At 44.7% G+C, this 25,918-nt stretch overlaps 1 protein-coding gene across 1 annotated transcript in view; it reads right to left on the bottom strand.

Moving 5' to 3' along the window:
- LOC109899709 (protein phosphatase 1 regulatory inhibitor subunit 16B-like) overlaps nt 1-25,918 on the bottom strand; it is a 181,031-nt gene that overhangs the window by 40,452 nt on the left and 114,661 nt on the right. The window contains 2 exon segments of the mRNA XM_031825888.1: nt 11,215-11,229; nt 11,231-11,286. Of these exon segments, the coding sequence (XP_031681748.1) occupies nt 11,215-11,229; nt 11,231-11,286 (71 nt within the window).

Here is a 25,918-nt window from a genome sequence, read left to right on the forward strand (position 1 = left end):
ACTATTCAAAAACCAATTTATGAAAATGAATGCTCTATTGAAAAAGGGCCAGGAGTATTTTCCTCATTTGGTCTCAGAGAAATTCAGTACACACATAGGGAGGTTTACAACACATAGGGAGGTTTACCACACATAGGGAGGTTTACAACACATAGGGAGGTTTACAACACATAGGGAGGTTTACAACACATAGGGAGGTTTACAACACATAGGGAGGTTTACAACACATAGGGAGGTTTACAACAGATTGTTTTAAGAAAAAAGGTACACATACGTGAGCTGTGTGCCTTGATGTAACTAGGCCCTTTAGAATCTCTGAATCTCAAATCTAAGTTAGAAATGTTTTTATAAAACAGTGTAGTCCACAGAGATTCGTAAAGAATACATGAGACAGCGATGTAACTTCTGGAGTTCTCCACTACTGTGTGGGTTGTGTTTGTTCTTAAGAGCAGGATGTACTAAAACTGAAACATAATAAGAGAAAAGGAACACACTTCTCCAGCTCGACCGACAGTGTGATTATAGGGTGCGAACGGAGGTTTTCCATCAAAGCCAACACGCGTTGTAAAAAGAAGTTTTCTCCATCAGAAATAATTGGAGCTAGCTAATGTTATGGAGAAGTGGCATTGTGACAGGCTGTACAGGGACAGCTACAGAGACAGAAGATAGACAAAGAGCATAGAGATCAGACATTCTATATAGCAAACCTTCAAATGACAAAAGACGTAAGGTATATAACCCATAACTCTACGGTAGAGGAGCTAGAAGTAGACGTCTGTGTGTCCTCAGGGGATATTCCCCTTCTGTCTGACTGTCTATGAGAGACTAACTTAATAACTTCCTTATCGGTCTTGAGAAGCAGAACAACAGTTATGACACATTGAAGTAGAGCTGGCGGTGCTTGTTTCTGTACTTCCTGTGTGTCTGTGTATTCGTGTGTGTGAAATAGAGAACTGTCTGACAGCAGAAGAGATGAAGCGACAAAGGCCCACGGTGTCGGTAGGGCTAGGTGAGGTAACGTAAAGTATAGCTACAGTGGAAAAACGTTTTTTTTTTTTTTTTACTGAAAGTACCAGGAAGTAACTATTGTTACCACACTATCTCTTATCAATACCAGGGAAATACTAGTGGAAACAGTATTCAGTCTTATCTGAAGTGATACCACACTAGGTTAAGGTTAGGGTTAAGGTTAAGGTTAGGGTTACAGGTTAAGGTTAAGGTTAGGGTTAGGTTAAGGTTAGGGTTATGGTTAAGGTTAGGGTTATGGTATGGGTAAAAATGTAGGGTTAGGGGGTTTAAGGAAAGTGGGATTTTGAATGGAAAAACATTTTAGGTCCCCACAAGGACCGCTCCCAGCCTTGCTCTCTCTCCTCTCTCCCCCAGCCTTGCTCTCTCTCCTCTCTCCCCCAGCCTTGCTCTCTCTCCTCTCTCCCCCAGCCTTGCTCTCTCTCCTCTCTCCCAGCCTTGCTCTCTCTCCTCTCTCTCCCAGCCTTGCTCTCTCTCCTCTCTCCCCCAGCCTTGCTCTCTCTCCTCTCTCCCCCAGCCTTGCTCTCTCTCCTCTCGCTCCCAGCCTTGCTCTCTCTCCTCTCTCCCCCAGCCTTGATCTCTCCTCTCTCCCCCAGCCTTGATCTCTCCTCTCTCCCCCAGCCTTGATCTCTCCTCTCTCCCCCAGCCTTGATCTCTCTCCTCTCTCCCCCAGCCTTGATCTCTCCTCTCTCCCCCAGCCTTGCTCCCTCTCCCAGCCCCTGCCTCTCCTCTCTCCTCCAGCCAGCCTCTCTCTCCCAGCCCCATGCCTCTCCTCTCTCCACCAGCCTTCCTCTCTCCACCAGCCTCCTGCCTCTCCTCTCTCCTCCAGCCTTCCTCTCTCCACCAGCCTCCTGCCTCTCCACCCCCCACCAGCCTTCCTCTCTCCCCCCTCCACCAGCCTTCCTCTCTCCACCAGCCTCCTGCCTCTCCTCTCTCCACCAGCATTCCTCTCTCCACCAGCCTTCCCAGCCAGGGCCCGGTAACACAGCCAGGGTTGTTAATCATAATCAGTCCCTTTGTGGGGCAGGCCTTCATGTCTAAAAACTTTGCATGGGGAGTTATGAAAGACACATTATTTCCTTCCCAGGTTCATTCATTGTCTTAGTGGTGGGAGAGGGCTACAGTGGGCTACAGGAGAATTACAGGGGAAGGTTAGGGAGATTAGCCTAAAAGCTAGCATGTGGGCTCAAATATGTGGGTATTAAAGATGGTTCTTATGGTAATAGTAACGGTGGGCTAGCCAAGCGTGTTATCCAGACAACGGGCAATTATTTTGCCATGGACATGGTTGGGTTTGTGCTCACAAACAGCAGATTGAGAGTTTATCCAATCATGAGAATACAAATGCAACATTGATATTGTAAACCAGGTTTAACTACATTTTCAACCAGTTACTAGGGGTGTATTATTAAAATATTTGGTAGGCCTACTCATGTATTTTACATGACTGTTTCCACTAGTATTTCCCTGGTATTGATAAGAGATAGTGTGGTAACAATAGTTACTTCCCGGTACTTTGTTTAAAAAGAAACGTTTTTCCACTGTAGCTATAATTTACCTCACCTAGCCCTACCAACACCGTGGGCCTTTGTCGCTGTCAGACAGTTCACACACACACACACACACACACACACACACACACACACACACACACACACACACACACACACACACACACACACACACACACACACACAAACACTCGCGCACACACGCACACACACACACACACACACACTCGCGCACGCACGCATGCACACACACACACACACACCACAGCTTATATAGAGGTGCAGTAGCTTGGTGTCACATGACTGACTGTTTCATTGACTCTAGTAGTTCAGATCCTGACTAGATAGGAAACACGTCAACATTCATCAAAAGAGGAAGGCTAAATTATAAAACAATAACGCCCCCACAAGTTCCCTCTAACACAAGGACTTTCACAGTCTCTGCAGCAGGTTGAGAATAACACAAAGCTAGTGTGTGTTCCTCACGCATGTCCAGAGAACCACAATTGGATGTAAGTTATTGTATGATACTTTCATGTTATTTTCTGGGATTTAATGTATATATATATAATAATCTCTTTCTCTACACATGACACCCCATGGTACAGAATAATGTGCTCCTGTGGTGAGGCCCAGTCCCCTCAGTCTACACATGACACCCCATGGTACAGAATAATGTGCTCCTGTGGTGAGGCCCAGTCCCCTCAGTCTACACATGACACCCCATGGTACAGAATAATGTGCTCCTGTGGTGAGGCCCAGTCCCCTCAGTCTACACATGACACCCCATGGTACAGAATAATGTGCTCCTGTGGTGAGGCCCAGTCCCCTCAGTCTACACATGACACCCCATGGTACAGAATAATGTGCTCCTGTGGTGAGGCCCAGTCCCCTCAGTCTACACATGACACCCCATGGTACAGAATAATGTGCTCCTGTGGTGAGGCCCAGTCCCCTCAGTCTACACATGACACCCCATGGTACAGAATAATGTGATCCTGTGGTGAGGCCCAGTCCTCTCAGTCTACACATGACACCCCATGGTACAGAATAATGTGCTCCCGTGGCGAGGCCCAGTCTCCTCAGTCTACACATGACACCCCATGGTACAGAATAATGTGCTCCCGTGGTGAGGCCCAGTCCCCTCAGTCTACACATGACACCCCATGGTACAGAATAATGTGCTCCTGTGGTGAGGCCCAGTCCCCTCAGTCTACACATGACACCCCATGGTACAGAATAATGTGCTCCTGTGGTGAGGCCCAGTCCCCTCAGTCTACACATGACACCCCATGGTACAGAGACATTAAGAACACACACTTTGAGGTGAGTTGCTGACCATAGTAATGGAATGATTCACTTCATTTCTATGCTGCTGACAGACCAGCGGAACATATAAACCCCCGAAAAAGTCTAGTCGCTCCCTCTTCACTTCACATTCAACATCTCCCAGGAAATTAAGTTTGAGACTAAACAACTTCTTTGCTCGCTTTGAGGACAATACAGTGCCACTGACATGGCCTTCACTGCAGCCGACGTGAGCAAAACATTTAAACGTTTCATCCCTCTCAAGGCTGCAGGCCCAGACGGCAGGCCCAGCCAGGCCCAGACGGCATCCCCAGCCACATCCTCAGACTATGCGCAGACCAGCTGGCTGGTGTGTTTACGGACATATTCAATCAATCTTTATCCCAATCTGCTGTCCCCACATGATTCAAGAGGGCCACCATTGTTCCTGTTCCCAAGAAAGCTAAGGTAACTGAGCTAAACGACTACCGCCCCGTAGCACTCACTTCCGTTATAATGAAGTGCTTTGAGAGACTAGTCAAGGACCATATCACCTCCACACTACCTGACACCATAGACCCACTCCAATTTGCTTACCGCCCCAATAGGTCCACAGACGATGCAATCACACTGCACACTGCCCTAACCCAACTGGATAAGAGGAATACCTGTGTGAGAATGCTGTTCATCGACTACAGCTCCGCATTTAATTAACACCATAGTACCCTCCAAACTCGTCATCAAGCTCGAGACCCTGGGTCTTGACCCCGCCCTGTGCAACTTGGTCCTGGACTTCCTGACGGGCCGCCCCCAGGTGGTGAGGGTAGGTAACAACATCTTCACCCCGCTGATCCTCAACACTGGGGCCCCACAAGGGTGCGTTCTCAGCCCTCTCCTGAACTCCCTGTTCACCCACGACTGAGTGGCCATGCACGCCTCCAACTCAATCATCAAGTTTGCAGACGACACTACAGTGGTAGGCTTGATTACCAACAACGACGAGACGGCCTACAGGGAGGAGGTGAGGGCCCTCGGAGTGTGGTGTCAAGAAAATAACCTCACACTCAACGTCAACAAAACAAAGGAGATTTCAGGAAACAGCAGAGGGAGCACCCCCCCATCCACATCGACAGGACAGTAGTGGAGAGGGTAGAAAGTTTTAAGTTCCTCGGCGTACACATCACGGACAAACTGAAATGGTCCACACACACAGACAGTGTGGTGAAGAAGGCGCCTCTTCAACCTCAGGAGGCAGAAAAATGTTGGCTTGTCACCAAAAACCCTCACAAACTTCTACAGATGCACAATTTTGAGCATCCTTTCAAGCTGTATCACCGCCTGGTACAGAAACTGCACCGCCTTCAACCGCAGGGCTCTCCAGAGAGTGGTGCCGATGTCACAGGAAGGCCAAAAAGATCATCAAGGACAATAACCACCAGAGCCAATTCCTGTTCACCTCACTACCATCCAGAAGGTGAAGTCAGTACAGGTGCATCAGAGCTGGGACAGAGAGGTAGAAGATGGTTTTCAATCTCAAGGCCATCAGACTGTTAAGCAGCCATCACTAGCACAGAGAGGCGGCTGCCTACCTACAGACTTGATATCACTGACCATTTTAATAAATGGATCACTAGTAACTTTAATAATGCCACTTTAATAATGTTTACATATCTCACATTACTCATCTCATATGTATATAATGTATACTGTATCCTTCACTATCTATTCTTTACTATCTATTGCACCTTAGCCACTCTGTCACTGCTCATCCATATATTTTATACTTATATATTCTCATCACATTCCTTTACTAGATTGTGTGTATTAGGTTTTGTTGTGGAATGTGTTAGATATTACCTGTTAGATACTGCTGCACTGTCGGATCTAGAAGCATATCACTACACTTGCAATAACATCTTCTGAACATGTGTATGTGACCAATAACATTTGATTTGAAGAAGAGAGGAGAGAGGGGAGTAGGGGGAGATAAGAGAGAGAGGGAGGAGAGAGATAGAGGAGAGAAGAGAGAGAGATGAGGAGGAGGGGGAGAGAAGAGAGAGAGGGAGGAGAGAGAGAGAGAAGAGGAGTAGGGGAGAGAAGACAGAGAGAGGAAGAGAGAAGAGGAGTGGGTGGAGAGAAGAGAGAGGAGAGAGAGAGAGACAGAGAGAGAGAAAGAGAGAGAGAGGAGTAGGGGGAGAGAGAGAGAGAGAGAGAGAGACAGAGAGAGAGAGAGAGAGAGAGAGACAGGGAGAGACAGGGGGAGACAGGGAGAGACAGGGAGAGACAGGGAGAGACAGAGGGGTGAACAGTGTGAGCTTGGAGTGACAGGGAGAGACAGGGAGAGACAGGGGGAGACAGGGAGAGACAGGGGAGACAGGGGGAGACAGGGGGAGACAGGGAGAGACAGGGAGAGACAGGGGGAGACAGGGAGAGACAGGGAGAGACAGGGGGAGACAGGGAGAGACAGGGAGAGACAGAGGGGTGAACAGTGTGAGCTTGGAGTGACAGGGAGAGACAGGGAGAGACAGGGGGAGACAGGGAGAGACAGGGGGAGACAGGGAGAGACAGGAGAGACAGGGGAGACAGGGGGAGACAGGGAGAGACAGGGAGAGACAGGGGGAGACAGGGAGAGACAGGGAGAGACAGAGGGGTGAACAGTGTGAGCTTGGAGTGACAGGGGAGACAGGGAGAGACAGGGAGAGACAGGGGGAGACAGGGAGAGACAGGGGGAGACAGGGAGAGACAGGGAGAGACAGGGAGAGACAGGGGGAGACAGGGGAGACAGGGAGAGACAGGGAGAGACAGGGGAGACAGGGAGAGACAGGGGGAGACAGGGAGAGACAGGGAGAGACAGGGAGAGACAGGGGGTGAACAGTGTGAGCTTGGAGAGACAGGGAGAGACAGGGAGAGACAGGGAGAGACAGGGGGAGACAGGGAGAGACAGGGGGTGAACAGTGTGAGCTTGGAGAGACAGGGAGAGACAGGGAGAGACAGGGGGTGAACAGTGTGAGCTTGGAGAGACAGGGAGAGACAGGGAGAGACAGGGAGAGACAGGGAGAGACAGGGAGAGACAGGGGGAGACAGGGGGTGAACAGTGTGAGCTTGGAGAGACAAGGAGAGACAGGGAGAGACAGGGGGAGACAGGGGGTGAACAGTGTGAGCTTGGAGAGACAGGGGGAGACAGGGAGAGACAGGGGGAGACAGGGAGAGACAGGAGAGACAGGGAGAGACAGGGGGTGAACAGTGTGAGCTTGGACCTACGGTCTGACTGACTTCTACCCAGATGCCTGTGTATGATGCCTGTGTATGATGCCTGTGTATGACACAAGCATTTCGAAGTCAAATCAGTTTATTTGTCACGTGTCACAAGTGTATTTGTCACGTGCCGAATACAACAGGTGTAGACCTTACAGTGAAATGCTTATTTACAGGCTCTAACCAACAGTGCAATTTGTAAGTTAAAAAAAGTGTGTTAGGTGAACAATAGATTAGTAAACAAATAAAAACAAGAGTCAAAAGACAGTGAAAAATAAAAGTAGGGAGGCTATATGTCTCTGCCTGTATAGGCTATATACAGTAGAGAGGCTATATGTCTCTGCCTGTATAGGCTATATACAGTAGGGAGGCTATATACAGTAGAGAGGCTATATGCAGTAGAGGCTATATACAGTAGAGAGGCTATATACAGTAGAGAGGCTATATACAGTAGAGGCTATATACAGTAGAGGCTATATACAGTAGAGAGGCTATATACAGTAGAGAGGCTATATACAGTAGAGAGACTATATACAGTAGAGGGGCTATATACAGTAGAGAGGCTATATACAGTAGAGAGGCTATATACAGTAGAGAGGCTATATACAGTAGAGAGGCTACATACAGTAGAGAGGCTATATACAGTAGAGAGGCTATATACAGTAGAGAGGCTATATACAGTAGAGAGGCTATATACAGTAGCGAGGCTATATACAGTAGAGAGGCTATATACAGTAGAGAGGCTATATACAGTAGAGGGGCTATATACAGTAGAGAGGCTACATACAGTAGAGGGGCTATATACAGTAGAGAGGCTATATACAGTAGAGGGGCTATATACAGTAGAGAGGCTACATACAGTAGAGAGGTTATATACAGTAGAGAGACTATATACAGTAGAGAGGCTACATACAGTAGAGGGGCTATATACAGTAGAGAGGTTATATACAGTAGAGGGGCTATATACAGTAGAGAGGCTACATACAGTAGAGAGACTATATACAGTAGAGAGGCTATATACAGTAGAGAGACTATATACAGTAGAGAGGCTACATACAGTAGAGGGGCTATATACAGTAGAGAGGTTATATACAGTAGAGGGGCTATATACAGTAGAGAGGCTACATACAGTAGAGAGACTATATACAGTAGAGAGGCTATATACAGTAGAGAGGCTATATACAGTAGAGAGGTTATATACAGTAGAGAGGCTATATACAGTAGAGAGGCTATATACAGTAGAGAGGCTACATACAGTAGAGAGGCTACATACAGTAGAGAGACTATATACAGTAGAGAGGTTATATACAGTAGAGAGACTATATACAGTAGAGAGGCTATATACAGTAGAGAGACTATATGCAGTAGAGAGACTATATACAGTAGAGAGACTATATACAGTAGAGAGGCTATATAGAGTAGAGAGGCTATATACAGTAGAGAGGCTACATACAGTAGAGAGACTATATACAGTAGAGAGGTTATATACAGTAGAGAGACTATATACAGTAGAGAGGCTATATACAGTAGAGAGGCTACATACAGTAGAGAGACTATATACAGTAGAGAGGTTATATACAGTAGAGAGACTATATACAGTAGAGAGGCTACATACAGTAGAGAGACTATATACAGTAGAGAGGTTATATACAGTAGAGAGACTATATACAGTAGAGAGGCTATATACAGTAGAGAGGCTATATACAGTAGAGAGGCTACATACAGTAGAGAGGCTATATACAGTAGAGAGGCTATATACAGTAGCGAGGCTATATACAGTAGAGAGGCTATATACAGTAGAGAGGCTATATACAGTAGAGGGGCTATATACAGTAGAGAGGCTACATACAGTAGAGGGGCTATATACAGTAGAGAGGCTATATACAGTAGAGGGGCTATATACAGTAGAGAGGCTACATACAGTAGAGAGGTTATATACAGTAGAGAGACTATATACAGTAGAGAGGCTACATACAGTAGAGGGGCTATATACAGTAGAGAGGTTATATACAGTAGAGGGGCTATATACAGTAGAGAGGCTACATACAGTAGAGAGACTATATACAGTAGAGAGGCTATATACAGTAGAGAGACTATATACAGTAGAGAGGCTACATACAGTAGAGGGGCTATATACAGTAGAGAGGTTATATACAGTAGAGGGGCTATATACAGTAGAGAGGCTACATACAGTAGAGAGACTATATACAGTAGAGAGGCTATATACAGTAGAGAGGCTATATACAGTAGAGAGGTTATATACAGTAGAGGGGCTATATACAGTAGAGAGGCTACATACAGTAGAGAGGCTACATACAGTAGAGAGACTATATACAGTAGAGAGGCTATATACAGTAGAGAGGCTATATACAGTAGAGAGGCTATATACAGTAGAGAGGCTACATACAGTAGAGAGGCTACATACAGTAGAGAGACTATATACAGTAGAGAGGTTATATACAGTAGAGAGACTATATACAGTAGAGAGGCTATATACAGTAGAGAGACTATATGCAGTAGAGAGACTATATACAGTAGAGAGACTATATACAGTAGAGAGGCTATATAGAGTAGAGAGGCTATATACAGTAGAGAGGCTACATACAGTAGAGAGACTATATACAGTAGAGAGGTTATATACAGTAGAGAGACTATATACAGTAGAGAGGCTATATACAGTAGAGAGGCTACATACAGTAGAGAGACTATATACAGTAGAGAGGTTATATACAGTAGAGAGACTATATACAGTAGAGAGGCTACATACAGTAGAGAGACTATATACAGTAGAGAGGTTATATACAGTAGAGAGACTATATACAGTAGAGAGGCTATATACAGTAGAGAGGCTATATACAGTAGAGAGGCTACATACAGTAGAGAGGCTATATACAGTAGAGAGGCTACATACAGTAGAGAGGCTATATACAGTAGAGAGGCTATATACAGTAGAGAGGCTATATACAGTAGAGAGGCTATATACAGTAGAGAGACTATATACAGTAGAGAGGCTATATACAGTAGAGAGGCTATATACAGTAGAGAGACTATATACAGTAGAGAGGCTATATACAGTAGAGAGACTATATACAGTAGAGAGGCTATATACAGTAGAGGGGCTATATACAGTAGAGAGGCTACATACAGTAGAGAGACTATATACAGTAGAGAGACTATATACAGTAGAGAGGCTATATACAGTAGAGAGGCTATATACAGTAGAGAGACTATATGCAGTAGAGAGACTATATACAGTAGAGAGGCTATATACAGTAGAGGGGCTATATACAGTAGAGAGGCTACATACAGTAGAGAGACTATATACAGTAGAGAGACTATATACAGTAGAGGGGCTATACACAGTAGAGAGGCTACATACAGTAGAGAGGCTATATACAGTAGAGAGACTATATACAGTAGAGAGACTATATACAGTAGAGAGGCTACATACAGTAGAGAGGCTACATACAGTAGAGAGGCTACATACAGTAGAGAGACTATATACAGTAGAGAGGCTATATACAGTAGAGAGGCTATATACAGTAGAGAGGCTATATACAGTAGAGAGGCTATATACAGTAGAGAGGCTACATACAGTAGAGAGGCTATATACAGTAGAGAGGCTATATACAGTAGAGAGGCTATATATAGTAGAGAGGCTACATACAGTAGAGAGGCTACATACAGACACCTGTTAGTCAGACTGATTGAGGTAGTATGTACATGTAGATATGGTTAAAGTGACTGTGCATATATGATGGACAGAGAGCAGCAGCAGCGTAAAAGAGGGGTTGGGGGGGGGAACAATGCAAAAAGTCTGGGTAGCCATTTGATTACCTGATTACCAGGAGTCTTACGGCTTGGTGGTCCACCCGCAAATAACATCTGCTAAACACGTGTATGTGACCAATAAAATGTGATTTACGTACGACGCCTGTGTACGACGCCTGTGTACGACGCCTGTGTACGACGCCTGTGTACGACGCCTGTGTACGACGCCTGTGTACGACGCCTGTGTATGTACTGACCTTTACTGAGAGCACAACGTGGAAAAAGACACCATCAACAATGACTGAATTACGACCTTATTTTTAGACTCTGCAGTGGTCCAGTGACTCTCCAGACGGACACTCACCTGGTGCAGAGCAGTGGAGACCGTCCTCGTTACACAGGTCTGGACTGACGTTGTTCTTCAACAGGTAACGTACTGGAACAGAGGGAGAAATAGAGAGCAATACATTATCTAACCATGCTACGCTTTCAAACTCATTACATTAATGAAACCACACATATTACATTAACTAACCATACCCATTACATTATCTAACTATACCCATTACATTAACTAACTATACCCATTACATTATCTAACCATACCCATTACATATCTAACTATACCCACCCATTACATTAACTAACTATACCATTACATTAACTAACTATACCCACCCATTACATTAACTAACTATACCCATTACATTATCTAACTATACCCACCCATTACATTAACTAACTATACCCATTACATTAACTAACTATACCCACCCATTACATTAACTAACTATACCATTACATTAACTAACCATACCCATTACATTAACTAACTATACCCATTACATTAACTAACTATACCCTTACATTAACTAACCTATACCCAATTACATTAAACTAACTATACCCATTACATTAACTAACTATACCATTACATTAACTAACCATACCCATACATTAACTAACTATACCCATTACATTAACTAACTATACCCATTACATTAACTAACTATACCCTGACATTAACTAACTATACCCATTATATTAACTAACCATACCCATTACATTAACTAACCATACCCATTACATTAACTTAACTATACCCACCCATTACATTAACTAACCATACCCATTACATTAACTAACCATACCCATTACATTAACTAACTATACCCATTACATTAACTAACTATACCCATTACATTAACTAACTATACCCACCCATTACATTAACTAACCATACCCATTACATTAACTAACCATACCCATTACATTAACTAACTATACCCATTACATTAACTAACTATACCCATTACATTAACTAACTATACCCATTACATTAACTAACTATACCCATTACATAACTAACCATACCCATTACATTAACTAACTATACCCATTACATTAACTAACCATACCCACCCATTACATTAACTAACCATACCCACCCATTACATTAACTAACTATACCCATTACATTAACTAACTATACCCATTACATTAACTAACTATACCCATTACATTACATTAACTAACTATACCCATAACATTAACCTACTATACCATTACATTAACTAACTATACCCATTACATTAACTAACTATACCCATTACATTAACTAACTATACCCATTACATTAACTAACTATACCCATTACATTACATTAACTAACTATACCCCATTAATTAACTAACTATACCATTACATTAACTAACTATACCCATTACATTAACTAACTATACCCATTACATTAACTAACTATACCATTACATTAACTAACTATACCCATTACATTAACTAACTATACCATTACATAACTAACCATACCCATACATTAACTAACTATACCCACCCATTACATTAACTAACCATACCCATTACATTAACTAACCATACCCATTACATTAACTAACTACTTACCATTACATTAACTAAACTATACCCACCCATTACATTAACTAACCATACCCAATTACATTAAACTAACCATACCCATTACATTAACTAACTATACCCACCCATTACATTAACTAACCATACCCATTACATTAACTAACCATACCCATTACATTAACTAACTATACCCATTACATTAACTAACTATACCCACCCATTACATTAACTAACCATACCCATTACATTAACTAACTATACCATTACATTAACTAACTATACCCACCCATTACATTAACTAACCATACCCACCCATTACATTAACTAACTTATACCCATTACATTAACTAACTATACCATTACATTAACTAACCATTACCCATTACATAGCTAACTATACCCATTACATTAACTAACTATACCCATTACATTAACTAACTATACCCATTACATTATCTAACCATACCCACCCATTACATTAACTAACTATACCCATTACATTAACTAACTATACCATTACATTAACTAACCATACCCATTACATTAACTAACTATACCCATTACATTAACTAACTATACCCATTACATTATCTAACTATACCCACCCCATTACATTAACTAACTATACCCATTACATTATCTAACTATACCCACCCATTAACATTAACTAACTATACCCATTAATTATCTAACTATACCCACCCATTACATTAACTAACTATACCATTACATTAACTAACCATACCCATTACATTAACTAACTATACCCATTACATTAACTAACTATACCCATTACATTATCTAACTATACCCACCCATTACATTAACTAACTATACCCATTACATTAACTAACTATACCCATTACATTAACTAACTATACCCATTACAGTAACTAACCATACCCATTACATTAACTAACTATACCCATTACATTAACTAACCATACCCATTACCATTAACTAACCATACCCATTACATTAACTAACTATACCCATTACATTAACTAACTATACCCATTACATTAACTAACTATACCCATTACATTAACTACCATACCCATTACATTAACTAACCATACCCATTACATTAACTAACTATACCCACCCATTACATTAACTAACCATACCCATTACATTAACTAACTATACCCATTACATTAACTAACTATACCCACCCATTACATTAACTAAGCATACCCATTACATTAACTAACCATACCCATTACATTAACTAACCATACCCATTACATTAACTAACCATACCCATTACATTAACTAACCATACCCATTACATTAACTAACTATACCAATTACATTAACTAACTATACCCATTACATTAACTAACTATACCCATTACATTAACTAACCATACCCATTACATTAACTAACTATACCCACCCATTACATTAACTAACCATACCCATTACATTAACTAAACTATACCCATTACATTAACTAACTATACCCACCCATTACATTAACTAACCATACCCATTACATTAACTAACTATACCCATTACATTAACTAACTATACCCATTACATTAACTAACCATACCCATTACATTAACTAACCATACCCATTACATTAACTAACTATACCCATTACATTAACTAACTATACCCACCCATTACATTAACTAACTATAACCCATTACATTAACTAACTATACCCACCCATTACATTAACTAACTATACCCATTACATTAACTAACTATACCCATTACATTAACTAACTATACCCATTACATTAACTAACTATACCCATTACATTAACTAACCATACCCATTACATTAACTAACTATACCCACCCATTACATTAACTAACCATACCCATTACATTATCTAACTATACCCATTACATTAACTAACTATACCCACCCATACATTAACTAACTATACCCACCCATTACATTAACTAACTATACCCATTACATTAACTAACTATACCCATTACATTAACTAACCATACCCATTACATTAACTAACCATACCCACCCATTACATTAACTAACTATACCCATTACATTAACTAAACCATACCCATTACATTAACTAACTATACCCACCCATTACATTAACTAACTATACCCATTACATTAACTAACTATACCCATTACATTAACTAACTATACCCATTACATTAACTAACTATACCAGTTACATTAACTAACTATACCCACCCATTACATTAACTAACTATACCCACCCATTACATTAACTAACTATACCCATTACATTAACTAACTATACCCATTACATTAACTAACTATACCCATTACATTAACTAACTATACCCATTACATTAACTAACTATACCCATTACATTAACTAACTATACCCATTACATTAACTAACTATACCCATTACATTAACTAACTATACCCATTACATTAACTAACCATACCCATTACATTAACTAACTATACCCATTACATTAACTAACTATACCCATTACATTACATTAACTAACTATACCCATTACATTAACTAACTATACCCATTACATTACATTAACTAACCATACCCATTACATTAACTAACTATACCCATTACATTAACTAACCATACCCATTACATTAACTAACTATACCCATTACATTAACTAACTATACCCATTACATTATCTAACCATACCCATTACATTAACTAACCATACCCATTACATTATCTAACCATACCCATTACATTAACTAACCATACCCATTACATTATCTAACCATACCATTACATTAACTAACCATACCCATTACATTAACTAACCATACCCATTACATTAACTAACCATACCCATTACATTAACTAACCATGCTATGCTTTCAGACCCAACAAGCCCTTCACACATGGGTACCACATGTGTATTGGTTCAGTGTGTAGACCTATACTATAGATGGGTACATTATGATATTGGTTCAGTGTGTAGACCTATACTATAGATGGGTACATTATGATATTGGTTCAGTGTGTAGACCTATACTATAGATGGGTACATTATGATATTGGTTCAGTGTGTAGACCTATACTGTAGATGGGTACATTATGATATTGGTTCAGTGTGTAGACCTATACTGTAGATGGGTACATTATGATATTGGTTCAGTGTGTAGACCTATACTATAGATGGGTACATTATGATATTGGTTCAGTGTGTAGACCTATACTGTAGATGGGTACATTATGATATTGGTTCAGTGTGTAGACCTATACTATAGATGGGTACATTATGATATTGGTTCAGTGTGTAGACCTATACTATAGATGGGTACATTATGATATTGGTTCAGTGTGTAGACCTATACTATAGATGGGTACATTCATTAAGGTTTATCATATTACAAAATTATATTTGAGCCGAGGTGAACGTGATTCAAACCATACATGAAGGTCAGGACATTAACATCACCATGGTAACCTTGGTAGGACAGGGATGCAGGTGACAATCAAATCGAAATCAATCAGTCACATACACATGGATAGCAGATGTTAATGCGAGTGTAGCGAAATGCTTGTGCTTCTAGTTCCGACCATGCAGTAATATCTAACAAGTAATCTAACCTAACAATTTCACAACAACTACCTGAATGAGCGATGGCCAAATGGCATAGGCTGGTATTATTGTAGTTGTTCCCTTCCTGTGTGTGTGTACAGTGCATTGGTATTAATGTAGTTGTTCCCTTCCTGTGTGTGTGTACAGTGCATTGGTATTAATGTAGTTGTTCCCTTCCTGTGTGTGTGTACAGTGCATTGGTATTAATGTAGTTGTTCCCTTCCTGTGTGTGTGTACAGTGCATTGGTATTAATGTAGTTGTTCCCTTCCTGTGTGTGTGTACAGTGCATTGGTATTAATGTAGTTGTTCCCTTCCTGTGTGTGTGTACAGTGCATTGGTATTAATGTAGTTGTTCCCTTCCTGTGTGTGTGTACAGTGCATTGGTATTAATGTAGTTGTTCCCTTCCTGTGTGTGTGTACAGTGCATTGGTATTAATGTAGTTGTTCCCTTCCTGTGTGTGTGTACAGTGCATTGGTATTAACGTAGTTGTTCCCTTCCTGTGTGTGTGTACAGTGCATTGGTATTAATGTAGTTGTTCCCTTCCTGTGTGTGTACAGTGCATTGGTATTAATGTAGTTGTTCCCTTCCTGTGTGTGTGTGTGTACAGTGCATTGGTATTAATGTAGTTGTTCCCTTCCTGTGTGTGTGTGTGTACAGTGCATTGGGAAAGTATTCTGAGCCCTCGACTTTTCCCACATTTGTTACTTTACAGCCTTATTTACAAATGGATTAAATACATGTTGTTTCCTCATAAATCTACACACAATACCCCATAATGACATCACAATACCCCATAATGACATCACAATACCCCATAATGACATCACAATACCCCATAATGACATCATAATACCCCATAATGACATCACAATACCCCATAATGACATCACAATACCCCATAATGACATCACAATACCCCATAATGACAAAACAAAAAAACAGGTTGACATTTTTAGAATCATCCTTGAGATGATTCTACATCTTGATTGGATTCCACCTGTGGTAAATTAAATTGATTGGATTTGCATGATTTGGAAAGGCACACACCTGTCTATTTAAGGTCCCACAGTTGACAGTGCATGTCAGAGCAAAAACCAAGCAATGAGGTCGAAGGAATTGTCCCTAGAGCACCGAGACAGGATTGTGTCGAGGCACAGATCTGGAGAAGGGTGCCAAAACATTTCTGCAGCATTGAATTAAAGGTCCACAAGAACACAGTGGCCTCCATCATTCTTAAATGGAAGAAGTTTGAAACCACCAAGACTCTTCCTAGAGCTGGCCGCCCAGCCAAACTGAGCAATCAGGGGAGAAGGGCCTTGGTCAGAGAGGTGACCAAGAACCCGATGGCCACAGAGTTCCTCTGTGGAGATGGGAGAACCTTCCAGAAGGACAACCATCTCTGCAGCACTCCACCAATCAGCCTTTATGGTAGAGTGGCCAGACGGAAGCCACTCCTCAGTAAAAGGCACATTACAGCCTGCTTGGAGTTTGCCAAAAGGCTCCTAAAGACTCTCAGACCATCAGAAACAAGATTCTCTGGTCTGATGAAACCAAGAATGAAGTCTTTGTCCTGAATGCCAAGCGTCACGTCTGGAGGAAACCTGGCACCATCCCTACGGAGAAGCATGGTGGTGGCAGCATCATGCTGTGGGGATGTTTTTCAGCGGCAGGGACAGAGAGACTAGTCCGGATCAAGGGAAAGATGAATGGATCAAAGTGCAGAGAGATCTTTGATGAAAACCTGCTCCAGAGCGCTCAGACTGGGGAGAAGGTTCACCTTCAAACAGGACAACAACCTAGACAATGCCTCTGAAGTCTCTGAATGTCCTTGAGTGGCCCAGCCAGAGCCTGGACATGAACCCGATCGAACATCTCTGAAGAGACCTGGGAATAGCTGTGCAGCAACTCTCCCCATCCAACCTGCCAGAGCTTGAGAGGATCTGCAGAGAAGAATGTGAAAAACTCCCCAAATACAGGTGTGCCAAGCTTGAGGCATCATAACCAAGAAGACTCACTGCTGTAATGCTGCCAAAGGTGCTTCAACAAAGTACTGAGTAAAGGGTTTGAATATTTTGCATTTGCAAAAATGTCTAAGAACCAGTTTTTGCTTTGTCATTACGCAGTATTATGTGTAGATTGATGGGGGGGGGGGGGGGGGAGAGATAATTATTTAAGCAAATTTGGAATAAGGCTGTAAAGTAACAAAATGTTGAATACTTTCCGAATGCTCTGTATATATATATATATATATATAAGCCCTGTGTAACGGCGTTCTTTGTTTGTTGAAAGAGAGTCGGACCGAAATGCAGCGTGGTGGTTACTCATAACTTTAATGAAAAAAAGTGACACATGAAATAACTTATAAATACAAAAAACAACAAACGGAACGTGAAACTTATTACAGCCTATCTGGTGAACACTACACAGAGACAGGAACAATCACCCACCAACCTAATACAGCCTATCTGGTGAACACTACACAGAGACAGGAACAATCACCCACCAACCTAATTACAGCCTATCTGGTGAACACTACACAGAGACAGGAACAATCACCCACCAACCTAATTACAGCCTATCTGGTGAACACTACACAGAGACAGGAACAATCACCCACCAACCTAATACAGCCTATCTGGTGAACACTACACAGAGACAGGAACAATCACCCACCAACCTAATACAGCCTATCTGGTGAACACTACACAGAGACAGGAACAATCACCCACCAACCTAATTACAGCCTATCTGGTGAACACTACACAGAGACAGGAACAATCACCCACCAACCTAATTACAGCCTATCTGGTGAACACTACACAGAGACAGGAACAATCACCCACCAACCTAATTACAGCCTATCTGGTGAACACTACACAGAGACAGGAACAATCACCCACCAACCTAATTACAGCCTATCTGGTGAACACTACACAGAGACAGGAACAATCACCCACCAACCTAATTACAGCCTATCTGGTGACACTACACAGAGACAGGAACAATCACCCACCAACCTAATTACAGCCTATCTGGTGAACACTACACAGAGACAGGAACAATCACCCACCAAATACAAAGTGAAACTCAGGCTACCTAAATACGGTTCCCAATCCGAGGCAACGAGAATCACCTGACTCTGATCGAGAACCGCCTCAGGCAGCCAAGCCTACACTAGACACACCCCTAATCAACCACAATCCCAATGCCTACAAACCCCAATACGAAACACAACAAAATAAACCCATGTCACACCCTGGCCTGACCAAATATATAGCGAAAACACAAACACAAAATACTATGACCAAGGCGTGACACCCTGGGGTCGGATGTAACTCAGTGTACAGTACATACTGTATAACCACTAAACAACAACATAGCTGACCGAAAGACATGCTGGTCTCTCTGGGTTATTTCTCACAACACTATGCTCTGTTTCAATAACAGACACAACACAGGGCATAGCTCTGGGCGCTGAGATGGGTTGAAAGATGGAGGGTTGAGAGAGAGAGAGAGAGAGGATGATAATTATCACACACACACATAATTCCCTACTAGGTATTTGACCTTGAAACCGCCAAAGCTCCACGCACGCACACGCACCCACACGCAACAAAAACACACTGCCCTGTTTCTCACCTCAGCTGGACAGACTCCCAGTACAGTACACTGTATGTCTCCGGTACAGTACCTAACCTAGCCTACACTTCACAGTGTGTCAGCAGATTTAGTCTCAGGCCTCCAAGGTGTTACTGCCCTCCTCAGCATCCCCATCCTGATCATTACTGTTACTGCCACACTATCTTCCTCTGTCCTTACTGTAAACATGCTCTACTACCTTCCTCTGTCCTTACTGTAAACATGCTCTATTACCTTCCTCTGTCCTTACTGTAAACATGCTCTATTACCTTCCTCTGTCCTTACTGTAAACATTCCCTACTACCTTCCTCTGTCCTTACTGTAAACATTCCCTACTACCTTCCTCTGTCCTTACTATAAACATTACCTACTACCTACCCTGTCCTTACTGTAAACATTACCTACTACCTTACTCTGTTCTTACTGTAAACATTCCCTACTACCTTCCTCTGTCCTTACTGTAAACATGCTCTATTACCTTCCTCTGTCCTTACTGTAAACATGCTCTATTACCTTCCTCTGTCCTTACTGTAAACATGCTCTATTACCTTCCCCTGTCCTTACTGTAAACATTACCTACTACCTTCCTCTGTTCTTACTGTAAACATTCCCTACTACCTTCCTCTGTCCTTACTGTAAACATGATCTATTACCTTCCTCTGTCCTTACTGTAAACATGCTCTATTACCTTCCCCTGTCCGTACTGTAAACATGACCTACTACCTTCCTCTGTCCTTACTGTAAACATTCCCTACTACCCTCACCTGTCCTTACTGTAAACATGCTCTGCTACCTTCCTCTGTCCTTACTGTAAACATTCCCTACTACCCTCACCTGTCCTTACTATAAACATTCCCTACTACCCTCACCTGTCCTTACTGTAAACATTCCCTACTACCCTCACCTGTCCTTACTGTAAACATGCTCTGATACCTTCATCTGTCCTTACTGTAAACATGCTCTGATACCTTTACCTGTCCTTACTGTAAACATGCTCTGATACCCTCATCTGTCCTTACTGTAAACATGCTCTGATCCTATCATCTGTCCTTACTGTAAACATGCTCTGATACCTGCATCTGTCCTTACTGTAAACATGCTCTATTACCTTCCTCTGTCCTTACTGTAAACATGCTCTATTACCTTCCTCTGTCCTTACTGTAAACATTCCCTACTACCTTCCTCTGTCCTTACTGTAAACATTCCCTACTACCTTCCTCTGTCCTTACTATAAACATTACCTACTACCTACCCTGTCCTTACTGTAAACATTACCTACTACCTTCCTCTGTTCTTACTGTAAACATTCCCTACTACCTTCCTCTGTCCTTACTGTAAACATGCTCTATTACCTTCCTCTGTCCTTACTGTAAACATGCTCTATTACCTTCCTCTGTCCTTACTGTAAACATGCTCTATTACCTTCCCCTGTCCTTACTGTAAACATTACCTACTACCTTCCTCTGTTCTTACTGTAAACATTCCCTACTACCTTCCTCTGTCCTTACTGTAAACATGCTCTATTACCTTCCTCTGTCCTTACTGTAAACATGCTCTATTACCTTCCCCTGTCCGTACTGTAAACATGACCTACTACCTTCCTCTGTCCTTACTGTAAACATTCCCTACTACCCTCACCTGTCCTTACTGTAAACATGCTCTGCTACCTTCCTCTGTCCTTACTGTAAACATTCCCTACTACCCTCACCTGTCCTTACTATAAACATTCCCTACTACCCTCACCTGTCCTTACTGTAAACATTCCCTACTACCCTCACCTGTCCTTACTGTAAACATGCTCTGATACCTTCATCTGTCCTTACTGTAAACATGCTCTGATACCTTTACCTGTCCTTACTGTAAACATGCTCTGATACCCTCATCTGTCCTTACTGTAAACATGCTCTGATCCTATCATCTGTCCTTACTGTAAACATGCTCTGATACCTGCATCTGTCCTTACTGTAAACATGCTCTGCGACTGATGAAAAATATATCTTCTTCCCACAGCCGCTGTATCTCTGACACAGCTTGTGGAACATTCTGAGTGTGGCAACCCACTAGAAAGAAACCAGCAGGGTGAATCCTAATTCCCTTATTGACATCAGTGCGTGACTCAGTTGAAGTTCAGATTCGCCCTGGACTGATTAGAGAGAAATCATTAACATATTAATTAACCATCTGCCCAACTCAATGTGATCAGAAATGCAAATTAAGCCTAAACTTTCCGCTATAGCTTGGTCAGCGAGTTTAAATGAGACATGTAACAGAAAGGTCAGCCAAAACCCATCAGTGGTCACCCTGTCTTGTTATTATTAGAATTATTTTTGTTAATTTTGACCCCTTTTTCATGGTATCCAATTGGTAGTTACTATCTACGGACTCGGGAGAGGCGAAGGTCAAGAGTCATGCATCCTCAGAAACACAACCCTGCCAAACCGCAGTGACACACTGCTCCCTTAACCCGGAAGCCAGCCGCACCAATGTGTCGGAAGGAAACACCGTACAACTGGAGAACGAAGTCAACATGCACGCACCCGGCCCGCCACAAGGAGTCGCTAGAGCACAATGGGACAAGGACATCCCAGCCGGCCAAACCCTCCTCTAACCCGGACAACGCTGGGCCAATTGTGCACCGCCACATGGGTCTCCCGGTCACGGCAGCCTGAGATCGAACCCGGGTCTGTAGTGATGCCTCTAGCACTGCGATGCAGTTAGACCGCTGCGCCACTCGGGAGGCCCCGCCACATGGGTCACCCGGTCACGACAGCCTGAGATCGAACCCGGGTCTGTAGTGATGCCTCTAGCACTGCGATGCAGTTAGACCGCTGTGCCACTCGGGAGGCCCCGCCACATGGGTCACCCGGTCACGGCAGCCTGAGATCGAACCCGGGTCTGTAGTGATGCCTCTAGCACTGCGATGCAGTTAGACCGCTGCGCCACTCGGGAGGCCCCGCCACATGGGTCACCCGGTCACGGCAGTCTGAGATCGAACCCGGGTCTGTAGTGATGCCTCTAGCACTGCGATGCAGTTAGACCGCTGCGCCACTCGGGAGGCCCCGCCACATGGGTCACCCGGTCACGGCAGCCTGAGATCGAACCCGGGTCTGTAGTGATGCCTCTAGCACTGCGATGCAGTTAGACCGCTGCGCCACTCGGGAGGCCCCGCCACATGGGTCTCCCGGTCACGGCAGCCTGAGATCGAACCCGGGTCTGTAGTGATGCCTCTAGCACTGCGATGCAGTTAGACCGCTGCGCCACTCGGGAGGCCCCGCCACATGGGTCACCCGGTCACGACAGCCTGAGATCGAACCCGGGTCTGTAGTGATGCCTCTAGCACTGCGATGCAGTTAGACCGCTGTGCCACTCGGGAGGCCCCGCCACATGGGTCACCCGGTCACGGCAGCCTGAGATCGAACCCGGGTCTGTAGTGATGCCTCTAGCACTGCGATGCAGTTAGACCGCTGCGCCACTCGGGAGGCCCCGCCACATGGGTCACCCGGTCACGGCAGTCTGAGATCGAACCCGGGTCTGTAGTGATGCCTCTAGCACTGCGATGCAGTTAGACCGCTGCGCCACTCGGGAGGCCCCGCCACATGGGTCACCCGGTCACGGCAGCCTGAGATCGAACCCGGGTCTGTAGTGATGCCTCTAGCACTGCGATGCAGTTAGACCGCTGCGCCACTCGGGAGGCCCCGCCACATGGGTCACCCGGTCACGGCAGCCTGAGATCGAACCCGGGTCTGTAGTGATGCCTCTAGCACTGCGATGCAGTTAGACCGCTGCGCCACTCGGGAGGCCCCGCCACATGGGTCACCCGGTCACGGCAGTCTGAGATCGAACCCGGGTCTGTAGTGATGCCTCTAGCACTGCGATGCAGTTAGACCGCTGCACCACTCGGGAGGACCCGCCACATGGGTCACCCGCTGACGGCAGCCTGAGATCGAACCCGGGTCTGTAGTGATGCCTCTAGCACTGCGATGCAGTTAGACCGCTGCACCACTCGGGAGGACCCGCCACATGGGTCACCCGGTCACGGCAGCCTGAGATCGAACCCGGGTCTGTAGTGATGCCTCTAGCACTGCGATGCAGTTAGACCGCTGCGCCACTCGGGAGGCCCCGCCACATGGGTCACCCGGTCACGGCAGTCTGAGATCGAACCCGGGTCTGTAGTGATGCCTCTAGCACTGCGATGCAGTTAGACCGCTGCGCCACTCGGGAGGCCCCGCCACATGGGTCACCCGGTCACGGCAGCCTGAGATCGAACCCGGGTCTGTAGTGATGCCTCTAGCACTGCGATGCAGTTAGACCGCTGCGCCACTCGGGAGGCCCCGCCACATGGGTCTCCCGGTCACGGCAGCCTGAGATCGAACCCGGGTCTGTAGTGATGCCTCTAGCACTGCGATGCAGTTAGACCGCTGCGCCACTCGGGAGGCCCCGCCACATGGGTCACCCGGTCACGACAGCCTGAGATCGAACCCGGGTCTGTAGTGATGCCTCTAGCACTGCGATGCAGTTAGACCGCTGTGCCACTCGGGAGGCCCCGCCACATGGGTCACCCGGTCACGGCAGCCTGAGATCGAACCCGGGTCTGTAGTGATGCCTCTAGCACTGCGATGCAGTTAGACCGCTGCGCCACTCGGGAGGCCCCGCCACATGGGTCACCCGGTCACGGCAGCCTGAGATCGAACCCGGGTCTGTAGTGATGCCTCTAGCACTGCGATGCAGTTAGACCGCTGCGCCACTCGGGAGGCCCCGCCACATGGGTCACCCGGTCACGGCAGCCTGAGATCGAACCCGGGTCTGTAGTGATGCCTCTAGCACTGCGATGCAGTTAGACCGCTGCGCCACTCGGGAGGCCCCGCCACATGGGTCACCCGGTCACGGCAGTCTGAGATCGAACCCGGGTCTGTAGTGATGCCTCTAGCACTGCGATGCAGTTAGACCGCTGCACCACTCGGGAGGACCCGCCACATGGGTCACCCGCTGACGGCAGCCTGAGATCGAACCCGGGTCTGTAGTGATGCCTCTAGCACTGCGATGCAGTTAGACCGCTGCACCACTCGGGAGGCCCCGCCACATGGGTCACCCGGTCACGGCAGTCTGAGATAGAACCCGGGTCTGTAGTGATGCCTCTAGCACTGCGATGCAGTTAGACCGCTGCGCCACTCGGGAGGCCCCGCCACATGGGTCACCCGGTCACGGCAGCCTGAGATCGAACCCGGGTCTGTAGTGATGCCTCTAGCACTGCGATGCAGTTAGACCGCTGTGCCACTCGGGAGGCCCCTCCACATGGGTCACCCGGTCACGGCAGCCTGATATCGAACCCGGGTCTGTAGTGATGCCTCTAGCACCACTCGGGAGGCCCCGCCACATGGGTCACCCGGTCACGGCAGCCTGAGATCGAACCCGGGTCAGGTAGTGATGCCTCTAGCACTGCGATGCAGTTAGACCGCTGCGCCACTCGGGAGGCCCCGCCACATGGGTCACCCGGTCACGGCAGCCTGAGATCGAACCCCGGTCTGTAGTGATGCCTCTAGCACCACTCGGGAGGCCCCGCCACATGGGTCACCCGGTCACGGTCTGAGATCGAACCCGGGTCCGTTACTTCTAAATCAGTAACCAGCCATTCACAAACATGCATATCTGAGCCCAGAGCCAATCAGTAACCAGCCATTCACAAACATGCATATCTGAGCCCAGAGCCAATCAGTGTGACAGTAATGTGCACATCTTTGCCTCTCTCTGCATCTATCCCCCCCAGATATCTTCTTGGCCACGCTCCGAAAAACATGTATTATATTTTCCCTTCAACATTTCCACTGCTGCAGAGAGGCAATAACCCAAGCAGTGACACCTGCCTAATGGCATCCGCCTGTCTGTGTCAAGCTGCTGTCAATATCACATGCCTCCAACCAGCTTTGCTGCAAATTTTTGGATTCAGAAAATATGACACAAATTAATGAATTTAGATTATTCATTGGG

Source organism: Oncorhynchus kisutch, linkage group LG1, assembly GCF_002021735.2.
Source record: "Oncorhynchus kisutch isolate 150728-3 linkage group LG1, Okis_V2, whole genome shotgun sequence".
Classification (NCBI taxonomy): Eukaryota; Metazoa; Chordata; class Actinopteri; order Salmoniformes; family Salmonidae; genus Oncorhynchus; species Oncorhynchus kisutch.